Raw genomic sequence first — 20996 nt, forward strand, 5'->3', positions numbered from 1 at the left:
CTTGTTCTCTGATGTTCTGTGGCTCTTTCTCTCACTGCCCCATGTCTCCTTGTCTCTCTTCTTCCATGCCTTGCTCTCCCTTCACACCGTGTCCTTCAGGAGTGACCATCTGGGAGCTGATGACATTTGGAGGGAAACCATACGACGGCATCCCCACGCGAGAAATCCCAGATATTCTGGAGAAAGGGGAGCGTCTGCCACAGCCGCCAATTTGTACCATAGATGTCTACATGGTCATGGTCAAATGTAAGAAAACACACAAACGTGTACATACACTCACAAACAGAATGTGTATGCAAACTGTGGTTGATATATGGTATCAATCTCCCCATCTAACTCAGCAAAAACGCTAATAAGTGTATTTCCCAAAACATAGAAAGGATTTATAGAACTCACTAGATGTGAGTGTTTACTTTTAGCTAATCCAGTGAGTTAAATACCTGATAAATGCTTAACATACAAAAAAAATCTATATACAATATTAATAAAATTCCTCCTCATTTATTTAAAACAGGGGCATTCAATTAAAAGTATATTTACTAAAATGTGTTCCCAGTCAAAATCTGAAGCTCATAATGTCTAAATTCATAGCCTGTCCCTTCCTCTGTCAGATCAAGTCAATAACTTGTATTTTTATGTTTGTTTTATGTTTTATGTTTTATGTTTTGTGTTTTTATGTTTTGTTTCAGTGATATGCTGTGGCAATCTTTAATGTTAGTTATTGTTAGCATGCCGATACTTCAGTCATTTAATCAATTTATTTGTCACATAAAAATCACATACAATACAACTCCAGTGAAATTTAATGCCATCCATCCTTTCGGTTTGTGCATTTAAAAGACTGTGATAGTGAATCTAAAACTGGGCAGTCTTAGGTAGGGTCTATATTCAGGATCCTTGTAGCCTGAGGGCCTGGTATAACCGGTACCTTCTTCCCGACTTCAGCAGGCGGAAAAAATGTCTGGGATCTTAAATTATTCTCCTGGGCTTACTTTTGCAACATCTGGTGTAAACATCCTGTAGGCAGGATAGTGCACCACCAATTGTAAGTTTTGCTGAACAAACCACTCTTTATAGGGCCACGCAGTCCTCTCTGGTGCTGTTTCCATACCGGGCGGTGCTGTTCCCTGTCAGGAGGCTTTCAATGGTTGCTTGAGTAGAAATTCCTAAGTATTTTAGGGTTTACCCAGAATTTCCTGAAATGTGTCAGATAAAACTGTTTCTGGCTCGTCTTAATCGGTCAGTATACGGGCCAAAAATGTGTCATTTGCCTGCATTATTCCAACAAAGAGTGGTTGTACCATAAAAATGGTCTTTCCATTTGATTCCTGGTGTCAAAATTATATGAAAGAAGAGGCTTCATTTGTCTTTCCATGTTGTCTTTTCTTTCAAATTTATTTTTTTTTAAACTTTTTTATATTTTATTATATTTTATTTTATTGCAAATTCCCAGGTAATCTACTTGTAGTTTTTACTAATTTTGGGTAATTTCTTTTGAAGCTGCTCATTGTCTTCTCCTCATGTCTTTGAAAGAAATCAAGCCAATTTGCCCAGGCTTCAAAGGGGGAATAAGACCTAAGTATCAACAGAAAACAAATCTTTTAAGTGTACTTATAGTCAAATTGTACATCCATGGTATGCCCTATTGAATAATTTGTACATAAAAATTAATCACCAGTGAAATAGAAAAAGCTCGTCTCTTGCTGCATATCACACATTTGTAAAGATAACTGCCTTGGCTACAGGTGGCAGCATTAAACACAGTGTTTCAGAGCAGCAGTGAGTGTTGCGGATCACATAATCTTATTTTGAAATCATGTTTATACGCCGCTCCAATTCAGCTTGAGGTGTCACAGATGAGTTGTAGTTTAATAAAAGGGTTCATATTTTTAATATTCATCCGGTAAGGTGTTATCTGAGCTCAGGGGCTGCGACTCAAGGCTGGTAGAGAAGTTAATATGTAAAGAGGAGAGATGAAAAAAAAAATCCAGAGACAGAGATGATGAGATGCTGGTTTATGGTCTGCATCCTCACCGGGGACTCTGCCCACATCCTTGTTCATGTCATCCTCCATCTGGACGACCACACCTCCCTCCCAGCCGACGAACTCTCCCTCCAGCTCATGCGGCTCATCCAAAAACCCCGCCTTCTCTTCATCCTCCCAAATTCTCCCATCTTGCACTAGTTCCCCTGGCTGAATTCAGAACTCTGGTTCTGGTGTCCATGGCTGCGGAGGGATCCACCCTCCCATATTTCCAGGAAACGCTCCAGACATGCGTGCCAATCCATGCTATGAGATCTGCCAGCTATCGGCTGTTTGGCTATTCTTCCTCTCGCACCAGTCTGGTCATCGCTCCACCCTGCCTGAACCCAACTATGGAGGGACTTTTCTGTCACTTCCTGTCTTCTGCTAGTGGAAAATCTCATAAAAATTACCTCACATCAACTTCTCCCAACTGACTTCTTTCTCCTGCCATCGCAGTTCTTTTTTAATCATCTTTTTTTTATGGCACAAATATTGTATCCGCACTATGAATATATACTCTTTATTATTGGCTGCTTGTAGCTCTATAAATTGAAACTTATTCCTGCGGTGTGCTACTGATTCGCTTTGAGTGAGGACAACAGCAGCGAGCGCCTAAAATGCCAACTGTGGTGAAAGAAAGTGATGTGATCCAGCTTGGAGCTTGATATCAAAACGTATTCCCACGACAAAAAATGTTAATCCGACCAAAATGTCATAATATCTAATTGTTCTTTTTCCAAATGAAAAACGACTGCCAATGGCTTTTGACAGCACAGACGCAACCATGAAAGCCCCGCAGCCATTTAGCCTAATAACAATGCCAACCGGTTTCTGTCTTTTTCCCCGGAGGAGGAGAATAAATTTTATGTGCTGTGTAAAATGTCTGAACAATAATGTTATAAATGCTGAGGTCAAAGGGATTCCGTTTACTTTACAAGCAGCAAAAGTGCTCGAGGGCTTCAGCATAGTCCTGTTTTATTAGTAATCTAGGGCAGATTCCATTTTCCTTTAGCTGACAGTTAAGTCTTCTTAAAGAGATGGTTCATCCTAAAATCAAAAATCCATATTTGTCCTCTCACCTGTGGTGCTGTTTATCAGTCTATATTTCTTTGGTGTGAGTTGCTGAATGTTGGAGATATTGGCAGTAGAGATGTTTACCTTCTCTCCAATATAATCAAATTAGATGGCCCTCGGCTTGTGGTGCTCAAAGCGCGAAAAAAAAAAAAAAAATATTTGTAAGACTCAACAATGATGTCCCCTTTAGGAATAATGACTAGTTACTCAAAATAATCCACAAACCTTGTTATATTTAAAGCATTTTATTGAGAGTGGTCAATTTGCACAAATTGTCAGCAAATATGCACAAACAGAAATTAATGATGAATATACAAATACATTCTGAAAGTAATTAGAACATTTACAAAATGAGACACCACTCTTCTCCAGGGTGTTTAAAATAAAAATGAAAAAGAAAGAATAATAAAAGAATAGGAGGCGACAAACAAAAAAGCAACAACAACAAAAAAACACAATCCAGCCAACCTAGATATCCAAAATTCAATCAAAGTATCCTACATTCTGTTTCTAGCAAAAATCATCAAATGGCAGTACAATGTTGTTTTCTCCAAATTTTGAATAAATGGCTGCCAGATGGCATCAAATAATTTCAATTGCTCATTTCTAATATATCTTATCCTCTTCAGCTCTAGATTACTAAAAAGATCACCAAGCTACATTTTAACATCAGGGATGCTTCTACCACAGACCTTGTTGTGAGCAGGAACTATTTTCTTTCTAGCAAATTACTCCCACCAACCATATCACCGCGCAGAAAGAAGGCTGCATCTACCAATGGACGATTAATTTGTGACAGGGATGAAATCAGCAGGTGGAGAACTAGTTTATATTCACTGTTAGTAACAACTAACTGCTCACAGAGGTTGCAGTGAGTTACTTTATCTTGTTTTCAAGCTTTCTTTGGTTAAACTTAATAATGTTCTCATGATGTGCTCAGATGTTATCTTGTGAAATGCAGTTTTGGTTTCAAAATGTGATTTTAAACATTAGTATCAGCGCAGAATTTCACGACAGGCGCATCCTTCAAAGAGGTCATTGGGAATATCAACCTGTACCTCAGATATTATAAATAAGACGAAACTCTCTACGCGACCAAAATAACAATATATGAATCCACCATATTTTTTTACTGGCTATGCAATGTAACAGCACCCTTAAAAAGACCCACAAAGAAAACAAGCACATAAAAGTTGAGTAACGTCATGTGACTTCACAGCGGAGATCAGAAATAGCCTAAACAGGTCAAGCATCGAGTCAAACTAGCAGGGGGGTCACGCCGCCCCCATCGAGAGCCAGAGGGAAGCTCAGCAATTGGCCGCATCAATTCTAATTACATGTTGACTGAGAGCCGTTGTGTGTGATGTGGTGTGCTGTCACAGTGCGTGCCCCGCTGCCTCAGCACCACCCCAATAAAGATGAAATAGTGTTTGATTGCCGGAGTAATTGCACCTCATTTAGGTAATGTGCCTGCGTGGGGCGCTAGAAGCGGAAATTAGATGAACTGAGCAAAGAGTGGCAGGCGAAATGACAACATAGAAGGTCAGGGTTTATCTAAGGAGAGCAAGCTTCAGATCGACGGGAGCTTTTATGGAGAGGAAGCATACATTAGACCACAGACTGAGGTTTGGAAACAGCTGCATAAATGCAGTGAGGAGTATTTTTGTCACTGTGGTAACCACTAAATTTGAACTAAAGTGAAATGAAGCAATTACATTCTGCTGGTGATCCGTGGAACCTCCCTCTAGGATTGCCAGAGGCGCCCAGACCCCACTTTAGCCGTCGCTGTAGTAGAATATGTAATGCAGACACTGAAATCAGCAACTCTGTTTGCTTTTCTGTCTAATCTGAGCTGAGACGCCACCTGGCCTTTCACTTCACCTGCAGGGGTTTGCTGTGTTTACTGCAGCCTCAGGGAGGGAGAGCAAAATGGAAAACACTTTCCTCCACCTTAATAACTACCTCTGATTTGCCCTTGAGCAAGGCACTTCCACTTAGAGTACATGGAACTTTGTTAAAGTGAACATCATGATTGTTCTTTCGCATTTTTCTTTTTGTATTTCAACAAAACCTCTGTAGACATTCATCAGAGTCTACATTTTTCTTATTTTAAAGATACATTTAGAATACAGGTTTTGTTTTGTTTTGTTTTTTTCTTTTCAAAATCCCAGGGCATCAAATAGACCCCCTAGACGTATGATATGGATGGCTGTCAACTAAAATTTGATGCTGAGAGCAACTCACGTGGTATAAAGAGAAAGAAAGTCTTCAAATAGCTGGAGAGAGGGGAGGTGGATGGCTCAATCAAAACTGGAACTTTCATTTTAACCCAAAACATAATCTTTTTAGACACCCTGAGCTGAAAACATGTTGATCTGCAAATATGTAATTGTCTCTCAAAGTTGCAATCTAAAAAATCTCCACTTGATTTAATTTGGCAGCACTTATGGCATAAGTGGTGATTGTTTTGGGATCTCACTTCCCAGAGAGTCAAACAATAGTTGCGTTTCCATCTAAATGTAGCACAAATTTTACCAGGATTTTCAGAAAATCTGCAAAAGAAAAACTGAATTCATATACTTTTCTGTCCACTGCTGTTTTGCAAATACTGGGAGTTGGGTCATCAAGTTGAGCAGAAGGTGCAACAAGTACAGCACCTACTGTTGCCAGGGTGATGTCAGTCTGTTGGCACCTGCTTCTGAAGTGTCATAGTACAACTGTGCAGATTAAATGGAAATCCTTGAGATTATTTCTTTAACCAACCCCGTTTTGTTTACCATAATATGTAAGTTATTTATTTTTTTCTTTTTGTTTTATTTGATATGTTGGTTATTATTCTATCCATAAGAAAGGCAGTGACATGCAGTGCATTTCTTCTTAACACACACACAGACACACAGATTCAGATGCTCGTATACAGATCTTTAATGGCCTCCCTTGTTCTGTCTTTCTCTTTCTTTTCCTCAGGCTGGATGATTGACGCAGACAGCAGGCCGAAGTTCAAGGAGCTTGCTGCTGAGTTCTGCAGAATGGCCCGGGACCCCCAGCGATACCTCGTCATCCAGGTGTGTTTACCTCTACAGGCTTACTGTCAGAGCACTCAATAATAGGACTTTTAAATGTAGTAGAATAAAAACATAATCTTTATTGTTTAATATAACTTCTAGCAACAGCAGCATCCATTAAATTAAACCTATCACATTAAGTAATGTTTTAATTTTGTCACTGGTTTAGGGAGACGACCGCATGAAACTCCCCAGCCCCAATGACAGCAAGTTCTTCCAGAGCCTTCTGGATGAGGAGGACCTGGATGACTTGATGGATGCTGATGAGTATCTGGTGCCTCGAGGTTTCAACATGCCTCCTCCGTCATACACGACCAGGCCTCGCGTCGACTCAAACAGAGTAAGGATACTGCATCAGTACATAAATACGTATGCTTATAGATCTAAATATTTTTATTCCTCCGCGTCTGCTATAGCTGTGACTGGAGGTGTTGTGTTTTCGATTTGTCCAGACGTACATACATATGTTCCATTCTTTTGATTTCTCAAAAACATGTTGAGGGAATTTCTCCAGATTTGGCACAAACATTTACCTGGACTTAATGATGAAGTGTTTGTTTTTGCTGGTCAAAGAAGAAATGTTAAGGTCACTGTGACCTGGTCAGTCACATTCTCATTAACTCAACTCAATTCTCATTTCTCAAGAACAACTTGATTTCTTCAAATCTGACACAAGTGTCCCACTTTGAGTCAAGGATGAATTAATGAATAAACGGTCAAATGTCAAAGGTCACTGTTAACTTGCAACAATTTCACTGTTGTTACTGCTATATCTGAAGAACACCTTGAGGGAATTTCTTCACATTTGATGCAAATGTCCAAGTGGACTCAGTGCTGAAGTAACTTTTTCTTGGAGGTCATAGGCATGTTTTCGGTTTGTCCAGACGTACATACATATGTTCCATTCTTTTGATATCTCAAAAACATGTTGAGGGAATTTCCTTTTTAGCTCGAACGTCCACTTTGAGTCAAGGATTTTCAGATTAGAATTTGGTGGTCAAAGGTTAAGGTTACTATGAATTCATAAGCAAATTCTGACAACATTTCATACAAATATCTAGTATTTTCGGTCACTACTCAGCATCATAACTCAGGAATAGAAGGAGAAATTTGGTCTGATATGGAATTTGTGACACTAATCTTGAAACTGTGCTGATTGTATAAATCTTTGCTGTTGTTGTTGCATACAACCGTCTTGGTGGTGACTTCAGCTGAATCACTAATTTTGATGTAGTCTTGAGATGGCTAAAAAATGACATTTTAAGGTGTTTAAGCATAAACCATCATTCATAATTAAATATTTTAATATAATAATGCACCAAATGTCATTATAAAACCCTTTCAAATCTACTGTTTTACCTCGAAAGCACAATATTTCTCTGCGGTCAAAAACTGCCCGGCTCCCTGTCCTCTATAAGTGCTCAAGGTGGTTAAGAACTTCCAATACACCGATGATTTTCCTCTGCTAATGGCTCACCTCCATCATTTCTATCCCAGTGTGTGTGGCTTAAACTTGGGCTCTTTATCCGCCGGCTCCCCAGGCCCCAGGTTTCATTACTCAGAGCTCCATAAGCAAATAACAGACACTCCCTTAAAATGCCAGAGTCGTTTACTAATAGACAACGAGTGGCTGTTTGCTCTGCAGCATGCACCACCTGCTAGCTCACAGCTCTGAATCTTATGCACCTTTACCCTCATGACCTACACATTTCCTCGCGGCTCTTTGCTCCCTGAGGAACACACACAAAAAAACACTCACGCTAATCCATCCACGTGTTCAAGGTCATGACCCCTATCATGAATTGAAACTGCTTTGATTATGCAGTCAGAAGCCCCTACATGCCCACACAGGGAAAGTATTGTTGAAATCTGTCGGCTGGTTGACTTTGCCACAGGAGGTTAGTTATTCAGGTTGCGCCGCTGCAGACGCCGCAGTCCGATACAGAAGGTTATCTAATCTGGGCTGATTTGCTCTCACACTCACACTTGAAAAGAGGAGCAGATAATGGCTGGCTTTGAAGAAGGGATGAACAGAGAAGTTTTGAGGAGGGGGACGTTGATTGCGATGGAGGGAAGAAAGTGGGAGTAGGTGGACAGATCTAACCTCAGGATGTATCCTTTTTTTTTCTCTCCCTCTATTGTGTTTTGTAGCTCTGCTTCCTGTAATTGCTGCTGTAGCGCTTGCAGTTGGCAAGAGTGCCGAGGAGTAGGCCTGGGTTAAATAGCCCGCGGCAAGCCAACACAGCACCACGAGAAGCCCTTTGCTTCATATGTCATGTTTTGTTTTTTCTTGTGGGGTTTTTTGTTCTTTTTTTGAGGTTCAGGTGTGTGTATTGTAGCTCTGTCTGGCTGCCCTTCACAGTCCCTTAAGGCGGATGACTACACCGTCAGAACTTTGTTGGAGAATTTTACCCTCAGCAGGCAGCTGCACGGGTTAAAAGTCCCACTTCCTTAGCCGCAGGTGGCGTACAGCTGGCTTAAACTGACTCAAACTTTATGATTTTTGGCTTTAACACAATGTGTTTGTTGTGGTTCAGTTGAACTGGAGACATCTTTAGTTGTTAAACAATGCTGTTCTATGTCTTCTTTCAGCAAATAGCTGCACAGTGTCCGACAAAGCATGCATCAATTGTCTCAAGTAGAGCACCAAAAATCAAACTACACTTTTCTTACATGGAGGGGCCCAAAATATCAGGGAGCCCCCCCTAGCCTTTCACCTGCAAAATGGCATCCAGATTAGAAAGAAAATGTTTTAATGTTTGATTTGGCTTAAGGGAGGAATGTTGAATTTTACAAGGTTGAAATTTTTATTTATATAAAATTCCCTCAGAATCACAAAACCTACAAGGGGGTTTTATATGCATATTTTATGTAAAAATATCCAAAATCGCACCATTGATCATGGCCTGAAACTATGAAATGTGGTTATTTATAGTCAAGGGAAGGTCATGCATTTTCCCCCAGTTACTTAGGGAGGTTAAAGGAGAAATATTTTTAGCTTCGGTGACGATCATCAGAGTTCCTGAAGATCCTCACAAAGTCTTTAAATTAAATCAAAATAAACACTGAATTCATTAATCTATAATTAAGGTTGTAATTGGTATTAAAATGTCTTAATTTAATCTTTCAAAAGTCTTAAAAATGCTAAGACATGGGAAGGATGATTTTATTTCTCTTACATTGCATCGTAAAATCTCATGATATTTGGAACCTTCAAATGAAACAAAATAATACGCCATCACCCAAAAAAGTGAAGTTTTGTGTTACAGTAAATATTTGTGCAAAATTGTCCCTAACCTGATATTAATGTGGGTTTATGTTTGTTTTGTTTCTTCAAAATTGTCTTTTTGTGAAATTGTTATTACATTTTTATTGCAAGTGCCATTAAAAAGTCTTAAATCCCACTTGCCTTGGGCTGTAGGAACCTTGGTCATGATATTATAAAAAAAAGCAAATTCACACTCCACCCAACCCCCTAATCTGATAAATAAACTACAGTCCCTTAACATATACCGACAGGAGAGAGACTCAACATGACCACAGAAAGACATAAAAAAGTCCACAAACATTTGCAAAGGAACTGAAAAGAGAAACAAAACTGCAACAAGAAGACACAAACAGATGCATAACAACAACAAAGACACACAAAACAACCACAAAAGAGGCGAAACAACCAAAAAATCTGTGTATCTTGCTCCTATGTAGGAGTGGTGGTGGGGCCTTTTGCAAATTGGTGTCCTGTGGCCCCAGTGTCTTTTAATCCACCTCTGTTTGCTTAGTGAGATCAAAAAGCATTTTTCTTCTCTCTTTGCCTCAGAACCAGTTTGGCTATCGAGACGGTGGTCCAAACCCCGCAGAGGCCTCTGTGGCAGGTGCCCAAGCCTGCGTGAACCAGGAAGCCACAGGTGGACCTGGTCCAGCCCTGGAGGACCAGCGCTGTAACGGGAGCCTGCATAAGAAGACCCTGAGCCAGGGTGGGGGAGAGGACAGCGGGGGCCAGAGGTACAGCGCTGACCCTACCATCTTCCTTGGGGAGAGGGCGCCAAGAGGGGACACCGATGAGGACGGATACATGACACCGATGAAGGACAAGAGCTCCTCAGGTACTATACCGCCCACCATACACAAGAATACTTTGAAGATACTCACATACTACAAGGTTTTTGTAAAGGCTGTGTATCTTTCAGGGTATTTGCAAGACCACAACTAGGTTTATTTCCCATTCTGCTCCTGGTGGAAAATATTACACCAAACTCCCTTTAAGAAATTTGACATTTTAACAGCTCCTTACGTGTCTGCAATAACACATAACTCTACAACTACAAACACGAAGTAAAAGGAGTCATATGTTGACAGTTTTCTTGTAAATTCAGCATCAATGTAATCCATAAAGATAAAATGTATAGAAAGCTCAGACTGAGTTCTATGACCATCTTACACCAAATGATCGAGATCACTTAGGCCCGAGTGCACCAACTGGGGTAAAACTCTTGTGATTTTATTCCAAGATCGCTGAAATCGCTTGAAAAGTTGTTTGATATAAGGCCAGGGTAAGTAAAACACACGTCAGATTAATATTCCAGAGCAATTTTAACAGCTACAATTGTTTTAAGGAAACTAGAAATAAATGTAGATAGAAATTTTGCAGCCCTGCAGGGAATTTTGTTGTGATGATCCATCATGGCATTTTAGGAATTGTATTTAATCCACAGCATGGTGTAGATAATAAAAAACAATTTAATAAACTTACCCCATTATATTAATTTCAAGTAACACTGGCTGTAGAAATAAAGTGCTACAATCTTTTGTGCTGTTCCACGAAGACAGAAAAACAATTTAAATGTAAAACAAGTGCATCTTGTATGTACTATAAATTCCAGCCTAGTGCACCTTCTCCCTGCTCTGTCATCTCTTTGCTCATTCGCAGAGTAAATACGATCTTTTGTAGTATATTCTGCCTGTCATTTTGCCCGTTCATTTCATTCCACTCCATTGATTAAAATTCCTCCCTGGTTTCCGTCAACGGTGTATGTCAGCTACTACAGAGTCATGTTTTACCTTTGATCATAATTCAGTCCATCAGCCCCGCTCTTGCACTGCCGTCTTTGATTTTTGAGCAGCTCGAAATATAACAAAGCCTGCAGCAAAATGCATCTGATGCAATGTCAAGGAGCGGAAGAGTGGGCAAAATCAATAGGTTTCGCACCCCACTATTATAGCGTTTGGAAGCAGTGAAGAGGGGTCATTTGCTGGCATTTTCACCTCCGGCAGATGGAGTTTCCAGTGCCAAAGAACTGCTGGCATGTTGCCCATCTGGTCCTGAGTGGCTGCCATTTTCGCCATTATCACCACCATTTTCTGCCCTCATTAGCGAGTGATCTCCTTCTCTTATTCTTTCAATTTTCACTGCTTTTGTTTTCCTTTCTCTTGATTTGTTTCCTGTCTCTCATGAACTCCTTTTCTCTTGTTCTCCACTTTCCTACCCTCCCTTTTTTTCCGACCCTTGCTACAGAATATCTGAATCCAATTGAGGAAAACCCGTTTGTCTCGCGGCGTAAGAACGGTGAGATCCATGCTTTGGATAACCCGGGCTACCACAGCACACCCAACAGCCAGCCCAAAGGAGAGGACGAGTACATCAATGAGCCTCTTTACCTCAACACCTTTCACAGCCCTGCCGAGCTCGGCCTGGAAGCCCTGAGGAGAAACGGTCTTCCCCTGCCCACCCAGCCCCCCTCTTCTATCGCGTCTTCAGGCTCCCACCTCCCGCTTACAATCCAAACCACCCTGCCCCACTACCCCCTCCCCACGGCCCAGCCCTCTCCATCTGGCATGCCTTGCCATCACGGCCCACCGACACACATCCTCCACGCCCATCACACCATCAAACCCGCAGGACAGCCTGGCAATCCAGGTGGCGGCTCCGCCAGCCAGAGCCAAACAGGAACTACTGCCCAAGCCCAGGTGTGCCAATCAGGTGCTTTGTCCACTTCGGCCACCATCGGACACGGCAGCCTGCCAGCGTACCAGATCCACGCCACCACGCACCCGGCCAGCATGCTCAAGCATGGACAAACGTCGGGTAAAGTCAGCGGAAAAAAGCTCAAGGTGACCTTTGACAATCCCGAGTACTGGCAGCACAGCTTGCCTCCTAAACCCTCCAACCAGGTTGTCCCTGATGGCGCCCAGGGCGGCTCCACCAACGCCAAGCTCTTCTATAAACAGAACGGACACATACGGCCGGCGGTGGCTGAAAACCCTGAGTACATGTCTGAGTTTTCCCTGAAATCCGGCACCGTCTTGCCGCCTCCACCTTACCGGCAGCGGAACACTGTGGTCTAAATCACTTGTTCCCCAATTTGACTCTAGCCTCCAGCAACCCAGACATCCTCTCCGGTTCCACTGTTCCACACAGAAGGGAGCGGCCTCAACCAGAGGCCCCCAAACTCTTTCCAAATAACCATCTGCTGTAGACTGTAGCGACATCTGAAGGAGGTGGACCGAACCGAGCCAAGCAGACCCAACTCACCTTCACCGTATCCAATCCAGTCCATTTCTGTCCTGTAGATAGAGACTGCGCTCACCGAAAACGTGAAGGTTGTGGTATTTTTGGCGTAAACGTGACTCACACAGCAGTGGACGTACCATGTTGTCCCAGCGAGGTAGATGGACTCCACTTGGGGGACCTGAACTCACTGCCAGCCACTGCAGAGAGGAACAAGGTGTTTTATTATTTTTCTGAAGGGTATCTGAAATAAGCAAACAGACGGAGCAAATAGAGTCTGTTAGATGTCAAGATGTCTGGTTTTGTGAATGACCTTGTAGAGTGAGGCGTAACAGCAAAATATGGAGGAGATCGAGACTGAAAGGGTTTAGTCAGGACTTCAAGTAAGAGACGGAGCACTGAAACCTGATCAATCATACTTTGCCTATAGGATTATACCGTACGTTCTCAAAGTCTCCATGTGAACTCATCTCATCTTTCTTACTGTGATACTGTGACGGCCAAAACTACAGTGATCCCTCCTTTAACATTTGTAGTTCATGGACTTTTTAACTCGCCTGAAAAACACACAGGGCAACTGCTGTTTTTGTTGTTTTTGGTTGACTGCTGTCTGCTTGGAAAGGCTGATCAAAAAACCTTTTTTCCGAGCCAAAGGGAATAAGGGAAAAACACTGTAAACATTTTTATAAACACTGGTTGCAGTGCTGAGAAGATTGATTTTTATATACTGGTTTTCCCATTCAGAACATGAGGCCAACGTGATGAGCATGTTACCATAAGAGTAGGAGGGTAGTTAGGGAAATTCCTGTATCTGCAGAAAAAAGTGGGATCTATAAAGCAGCCGAACTCAAAATGGTGATTATAGAGACAGAGAGTGAGAGAAAACATCTACAGAGAGGGGAGAGAAAGTACATACACGCCGCCTAATGAAGACCTCAAGGAATGAACAAGACAGCACCAGCAGAGCACAGTAAAACTACTTTGTGTGTGTGTGTGTGTGTGTTTATGTGTTTATGTCAGTCTGAATGTCTGAAAAGTGTGTATGTGTGTTCACATATTAGCAAGCCCGTTTTGCCCTGCGGGGATATCTGTGGGAAAAAGAGATGTGGTCGAAGTCGGTCATGATACGGTCGACAGCTTCAGTGCTGCTGCTAACCAACAGTAAGCTCAACACTGGTGTGACCTCAAAGGCTTTCACCATGTGACTGCTGTCAATAGAGTTTATAGTCTTGAATCTAAAGCTCAATAAGTGGCAACAAACGGCACCAAATCTCTGAAAGATTTTCATCATGTTAGGTGTTGTCCATTGGATTGGAAGTCAGGAAAGCAATGGTTTTGTGCCAAAATTAACAAGTGTCTCTATTTTGGTGTTAATTTATAGGGACTGCTTTGTTAACTTCAGGGTTCCCACAGTCATGGAAATCACTTTTTTCAGGCTTGGAAAAGTCATGAAACTAGTAAACATTGTTGAAAGTTTTGGAAAACTCATGGAAATTTGTTGCGTGTTATAAATTATAGGACATTATTGTAATATAACAGTGAATTCATTTTCGGTAGCTGATGACATAGGGTAGCTCTAATTTTTCGCTGACGTGTGTCAGTGTTTCAGTTGTTTTTGTTTATATAATTTTTTCACCCCTTTTTGACTTAGGGGAGGGGCATACAGGCAGACAATTTCAAATGGCTGTGTTTTGTATTTATTTTACAGCTGATTTTTAAGGAAATCATGTCTTTTCTTTTTTCATTTTTTAATTGTTGTTGATTTTTACATAAACCTTTCAAAGAAATGGAAATTTTTTTGTCTTTTTTAAAGAAAGCAGGTTTTAAGGCATGTTTTCTTTTAAAAGATTTGGCTTTTTGTCTTCTTTTTAAATTCTTTTCTTTGATTATTTTTTCTTTTAAAAATGTTTGGTGATTTTTATTTAAAAAAAAAGTCTATATTGGGGATGATTATTTTGTTTTTTCTTTTATTTTTTAAAGGCATGTTTTCTTAAAAAAAAAATGAAAATTGTTGGATTTTCACATTTCTGGAACAAAACGTGGGGTGCTGAAATTGCATTTGAACAGAATTTGTATCTTGTATGTTTGGCAAGAAAAAAAGTCATGGAAAAGAGTTTTGAAATTTTGTCCATGACAATGTGTGGGAACCCTGTAACTTGGACCTAGTTCTTAAAAATTATAACTTCTTACCACTTCTTCTCTGGACCCACTCCTCTCTGTGGTTGCAGATTTGGATATTATACTGGTGACGATAGCAAATGGAGGCAGTCTTTGACGGGTCTTCCATAAATTGCCATTGATTCATGAGTGGAATCTTGTAAATCGAGAACCTGTTGCACGCCTGACCTCCCTGTAGTACTTTCTTGTTTTGGTCAAAGGTGGTGAAGTGACCTGCACAATTTTAAACTATTATGTCATTTAATTCAGACAAGTAATCACCATAAAAATCAAGAACATGTCTAGCTACTTGTAAGACTGACTTTTAACCCTTTAGTTTAAATCAGTGGTTGCACTTTGGTTGCTCCATTGGGCATGGAAAAATGGGGAATAGTTTATTTTTATCACCTCAATCATTGTAGACGTGAGCCCAGTGTGAGTACAAGTGACTCTTCTAGTTATAGGGTTTGCTTTGTCAACGGTTTTCTCCTCAACTGTAGCAGACAGAGAAAGGAGATAGAATTCTGGTCTCAATCATATCTGACAACCAAAATCTTTACAGATGGAGGTCCCTGAAGCAAAATTTGATCAAAAGGGGGATTTGTGACCAAATGTGTATTAGTTTAGGGGATCGTGGCACGAAAAAGGTCAAGAACAGCTGTCAGAAATGTGATGTTTATACAAATAATTTGTAAATCTGGTTTGTAAAAAATGTGTTTTGAGCAAAATTTAGTGCCATCCCAATTCTCCTGGAAACTTAATCATACTCAGGATACAAACTCTGGTCTTGAGTGGCACCTGAACATAATTCAGTGAGTATGTAACTAGGAAAACAGATAGTACTATAGAAACCTAATTTCAAGGAGATAGGGTTGAACCTACACGTAAATATTACCTTCTTTTCATTTATAAATTTTATTTTTTATCTAATTATTATATTGGCACATATACCGAGAGTACAACTTCAAGGACATTATAACATCTTCATTGCATTTTTTTTTTCTAGGGCAGCTTTAACTTGGTAATTTGTACTTTTCTCAACACTGAATTAGTAGTCTGGCCACTGATTTACAATGGCTTATAAGATTTAAGGCCTTTGCAAACCAAGTCCGCATTCGTTGTCAGCGTTTTTTTTTAAATCGTCATTGGATAAAAATCGTTCACCCCAGAAATTTGCACACTGAATCCAATGTGTTCTTTTTTTTTTTTTTTATTAGTAATCTACCAGGCAAAATGCAGTCATCAAGCAGTCCTCTCGCTTGTTTAAAGGAGGAAATGAAAAAGGAAATGCTGGATCCATCTATTCCTGAGCAGGCGTTCAGAGGAAGGAGAGTTTTACCTGCTGATGTGGAGACTGTGGAATTATCGAGATAGTTTCGAGATCAGGAGGACGTCGTTCTAGTTTGATACGCTGTTAACAATAGGCCGACCAGAATCATATATGGAAAAATTATTGATTATTATTTCTTCCGCCAAATCTTGTAATTCTGGAACGCTTAGCAAGTTTTTCCAGCTATTATCAGTGGAACATTAACATTAGTGTAATTTTTATTTGTCATTATCCTGTGGCAGAGCCCTGCCCGTGCTGTTTTCTTGTTTAGGATATTTATTTAGTGCATTTTAACGCCTCTCTGTGTGTGAAAGTGTTCGTCTGAGTAAGCTGTATATGTTTGTCCTCCCTTTGGAGCACTTTGATCAAATTCTCGGGTAGAAAGAGGAGATTTCCACCCTTCGTTACTGAAATATTCAACTTGTTTATCTGGCCGTTTACCACTTGAGAAAGCAAAAATCTTTAGCAAAAGTCAGAGGAAGGTGCTGCGGCCGAGAGTTCATGAAGTTAACACATTTGAGGTGGTGCTGACCAGCCTCAAGAATGTCCTTGTTTCCTAGTTTGTTTGGTGTTTTTTTGTTTGTTTGCTTCAAACAGTATTTATAACGCTGCTTTGATGATATCATGATTATTTGATGAAGGAGTATTTTGTAGTCCCTTTTGGAGCTCTAATTCAATGAAACAGAGACAGCATTTAATATCAATGTGAAATATTTATAGCGCGTTTGAGCTTGTTTATACTGTGCAATGGAAGCGACTGCCAAATCTGGGTTTCAAGAAGGAGGAAAAAAATAGATAAGTACGATGGTGGTAAGAGGAAAAACACATGCCTTGGTTTCAGTCTTGTTTGGCCTAAATTATACTGCAGACCCAGGCAAAATGTGTGTTTGAATCAAGAATAGATTGAAACACTGATGAGATGACCGGCCCCACATGTTCTCGAGAGCACTTTAGAGTATTCGAGACACTTTGCAACCCTCTGCTTTTAATTGAGTCTACTTAAGAGTTCATTGCCAGAAAAAGGAAAAAAAACGTACCTGAAGTTTGTTAAGTCTTGTTTTTGTCATCCAAAGGCATTGGTTTCCTTTTTTATCTTAAGTACCCCAATATTCCCCTCTACTCATTCATTTCTTGTTTCAAACATGTTTCACCTTGGTGTTGGACTGTGTTACCTGCTGCTATTTGTCTCAGCCCTAAACACTCTTGTGGCTCATGGCAGTTCAAGAACACACCCTGGCAACTGGTGTTTAAGACTGATCACTTTTTTTATTTCCAATTTTCACCGTTTCCTCCGAGCCAAGGTGCAGAGGCATGTAGCCAGAAGTGAATCCTTCAATATTTCATCCGAATCCTACCATATAGGCTGCGTTAGAGTCTGATGTATAGTACAATATCACCTTGCATGGTACCCAAAGTGAGTGTTTTACTGCCCTCCACCTTTGTATCTCTCCATTGATGACAGTATTATATTCAAAATTCAGAGTGGGAGAAAATAACCAGATTTTTTTTTTACTGAATTCAGTAGCACAAACTGGGAATTAGTTTTTGTGTATAGTGCCCTTTTAATACTGCATTATTTTCAAAATTATCAAGTTTTTCCTTCAAGAAAAAAAGACTTGAATCTATATGTATTTTTTTCAATATTGTGTTGATTACGGTACGTTATTTAAAGTGACAGTTCAGATTTGTTTAAGTGGCGTTGTTTAAGGTACTTAAAGTTAGTAGTTAGTGTACTACATAGATGTCAGTTGGCACACCACCAATTTGGAGAAGCAGGCTGGAGTACGACATGAAAGCTAAGTAATGTACTGTTGTCGATGGGGGCCGGCAACAAAAATGTATTTTAAGCAACCTAAAAAAAGTCCCACATAAGAAAAATATCACACTCCATTTAAGTGTACGCTATATATAGAATATTTTTCACTGCCTTACCTTAATATTAGACATTGATTTCCAACTGAAAAACAAAGCTTTGACATCACTCACTGAAGATGTTAGCAGTTTTCCAATATGTATGGGCTGTCTGACGGAGAAGTAAAGTGGTGAAAATATTCTTAATAAAGCGCACAACAATTTCTTAGGTGGTTGAAATACATTTTGTTACTGTCCCCCATCCACAGCAGTACATTGCTTAGTTTCTGTGTCGGACTCTGGCCTGCCTCTCCAAAGGCGGGGCATGCTGACTGACATACTGCTGTATCTAATGTACTGACTATGGATACTTGCCTCTTACAACCCTACTACAAAATTTTTGAACTATCCCTTTAACACGTTTGTCATTCTAGCTGCCGTTTTTAGTTGTTTTCATCTTAATTGCACAAATCATTGCTTTCATTTCCTGTGTTTAAAATCAGATACATGTACAGAATCTTTGGGGTTTCCTCCAAAACTTATCTAACACACTTCAGCAACAAATGTGAATAGTATTTTTATAAAGCACTGAAATGGCCGACGTGGTGAATTTGTAAATAAGGAGGCGATGCTTTGAATTTATATGGTCTTCTCTCCTACTGCTGTTTTCTCCTGCTTATAACGACTTGTACAAAAAAGAGCCGTACATATTTGCTTTATGTAAGTGTACCTTTTGACTAATGGGGATTTGATTTTGAAAGTGCTTGTTGACCCTTTTTTTCTCACGTGGAACTCTTGTGAAGCCCTTTTTTTCCAGAGCTCTGAGGCTGTCCTCATGTAATGTTTCAGTTTAGGTGAACACTGTAAAAGTGGTGATGGTGGGCGAGGGAGTGTTCAGTCCACCTGGTATCTCTGTTTCGCTTCCCCATGCCTGCCACATTTCATTTGTCCCTCAGTAATGAGAACACCCCAGAACAAGCTTCTCCTCTTTATCTTTCTGATACTCATAAAACTGAAACCAGTGCTGCCAACCAACCTAGATAAACTGTGTTACCTTCTCTGCTTACTTTATACTGGAAATATTACTGAGCCAAGTCTGACCTCCTCCTCCTCTTTCCCTGAAAGGCAGAGCACAGCCTTCACAGTACATCCTGTTTTTTAGTTCATTTTCTGATTTCTTTTTGCATGCTTTTAGAGGAGACATAGTAGAGAGAAGGCGTTCTTTCAACACTTCCCCGTGTCCCTTTTATCCAAGACGGTCACTGCTGACTGTCGCTCTGAGTTATTTGAAACCATACCCAAAGCTTTATATCATAGAAATACCGTTCCTCATGTTTGTTACATGAATCTGTCAAAAGTATATTTTTAATTTAATATAAATAAAGATTGATTCAATATATATTGCAGCAGTGTTTTTACATTTTCCTGCGAAAAGTAACACACCAAAATTTGTAAGTATCCCACGTTATCATGAGCCGGCTTTTGGAACAGTGTGAACATTGAGGCATTTTACAGTACGTTGTCACCAAGTTTCTTTTTCTTAACCTACCTAAATTTACTTGCTGAAATCTAAAGATTCCCAACCATGTTTCTGTTCCTTGACCTAACTTACATACCTTAGTGTTAAATATGTAACTTTATGTGAAGAACGTACCGTCATTAGGAGGGTGCTCAATCTTAGGACATCATTAGGTAGTCTGCAATCGCCATTTAAGACTCAAAGAATTAAAAAAAAAAAAAAAAAATCTTACTTTGTACAACAAGATTGTTTTGACCTCACTTGCTCTTGACTTTACCTTAATTTTCCTCATTTCCGTATCTCCTCTCTTGCGCTGAGCTGAACTGCCAGTCAGAGTGATTGCATTCACTGATGAGCTCCGATGCTAATTCAACATACTGAATCAGTGTAAAAAAAAAAAGCCAACAAGGGCCAACATTTCAGGACTTGGGTGACAAATATTCACCGAAAGCCCAACATTGACTGACGGCCGACGATATGCTTGGTATAGCAGGTTTGTGCACAGAGTCCTTAAAGAGGTGCAGTGATGATTCTCTCTTGACCAGTCAATGGACTGCAGTGGTACCAGCTCCACCTTTTACGTGTGGATCAACAGAGAAGGAGTGACAAAACAAACAGGACAGAATGGAACTGTTCTAGCGGTGCTGTCTACAACTTTTGGCAATGGAAACCCAAAACTAACCGTTCTAATGCATCCTGAACTGAACTGAATTGGAAGGCTTTGTGGAAACTGGCCCCCCTTGGAGACGCCACTGGTCTTGCAGCTAAAAAACAACATCTAACACTGGAGTTGGAGGAGACACAAACATGTCTTCAAGAGAAAAAGTTGTGGATTTTCTTTAACACACTTGCTGGCAAGAGTAAACAGAAATTATCCTCAAAGTAAGGGTGTTTTTAAGAAGGATTGTACCTTATGTTTGGAAAAATGCCTTGATAATTCCTCCTGTTATGCTTTAAAGTAGTTTATCTTAAAACTTAGGTGCATCAGGGACTGTAACCCTCAGCTGGGAAACTCTGGAGCCCTAAACTCAGATCCCCTTGCTCGACACGCCACCCTGCTGCCGGCAAATAGAGCAGAAAATGAAAGTCCTGTTCGGTTGCTCTAATCCTCACTCTAACAGCTTTAATAATAAAATTTAACAGATGGTGTCTTTAATTAAGGCGAGGAAGCTCTCAAGTTCCAGCGTGCTTATTTTGACCCGACTTCTTAAGATCAACATTACAGAAGTTGCACTGGAGGCGAGATTTCTGCACCGCACCACACTTTCATGCTCAAAAGGACTTGCAGATGAAGACCAGGCGCATCAAACGCTCGGCAGCGTTCTCCTAGCCTCCCTCCGAAAAGTTCGCCTCAAATAGGCTAATGTGTGGATATAACATTTTGCTCTCGTTTTTCCTCTCGCCCCGTGCTGCGCTTAATCCGCTGTTTACCCAAGTGTCGGTTATGTAAACTGGCATGGGCAACATCG

General features: G+C 40.4%; 1 protein-coding gene across 3 annotated transcripts in view; it reads left to right on the forward strand.

Annotated features, from left to right (window-relative positions):
• LOC121963010 (receptor tyrosine-protein kinase erbB-4) overlaps positions 1 to 19407 on the forward strand; it is a 312568-nt gene extending 293161 nt beyond the window's left edge. For all 3 annotated transcript variants that reach the window (XM_088074549.1, XM_042513368.2, XM_088074550.1), the window contains exons 23-27: positions 100 to 246; positions 6068 to 6165; positions 6335 to 6505; positions 9983 to 10268; positions 11678 to 19407. In XM_088074549.1, the coding sequence (XP_087930675.1) occupies positions 100 to 246; positions 6068 to 6165; positions 6335 to 6505; positions 9983 to 10268; positions 11678 to 12507 (1532 nt within the window). In that variant the 3' untranslated portion in view covers positions 12508 to 19407. The remainder of the gene's footprint in view (positions 1 to 99; positions 247 to 6067; positions 6166 to 6334; positions 6506 to 9982; positions 10269 to 11677) is intronic.
• The last annotated feature ends 1589 nt before the right edge of the window (positions 19408 to 20996 follow it).

The sequence above is a fragment of the Plectropomus leopardus genome, chromosome 24, assembly GCF_026936395.1.
Source record: "Plectropomus leopardus strain MGB_pleo_1.0 chromosome 24, ASM2693639v1, whole genome shotgun sequence".
Classification (NCBI taxonomy): domain Eukaryota; kingdom Metazoa; phylum Chordata; class Actinopteri; order Perciformes; family Serranidae; genus Plectropomus; species Plectropomus leopardus.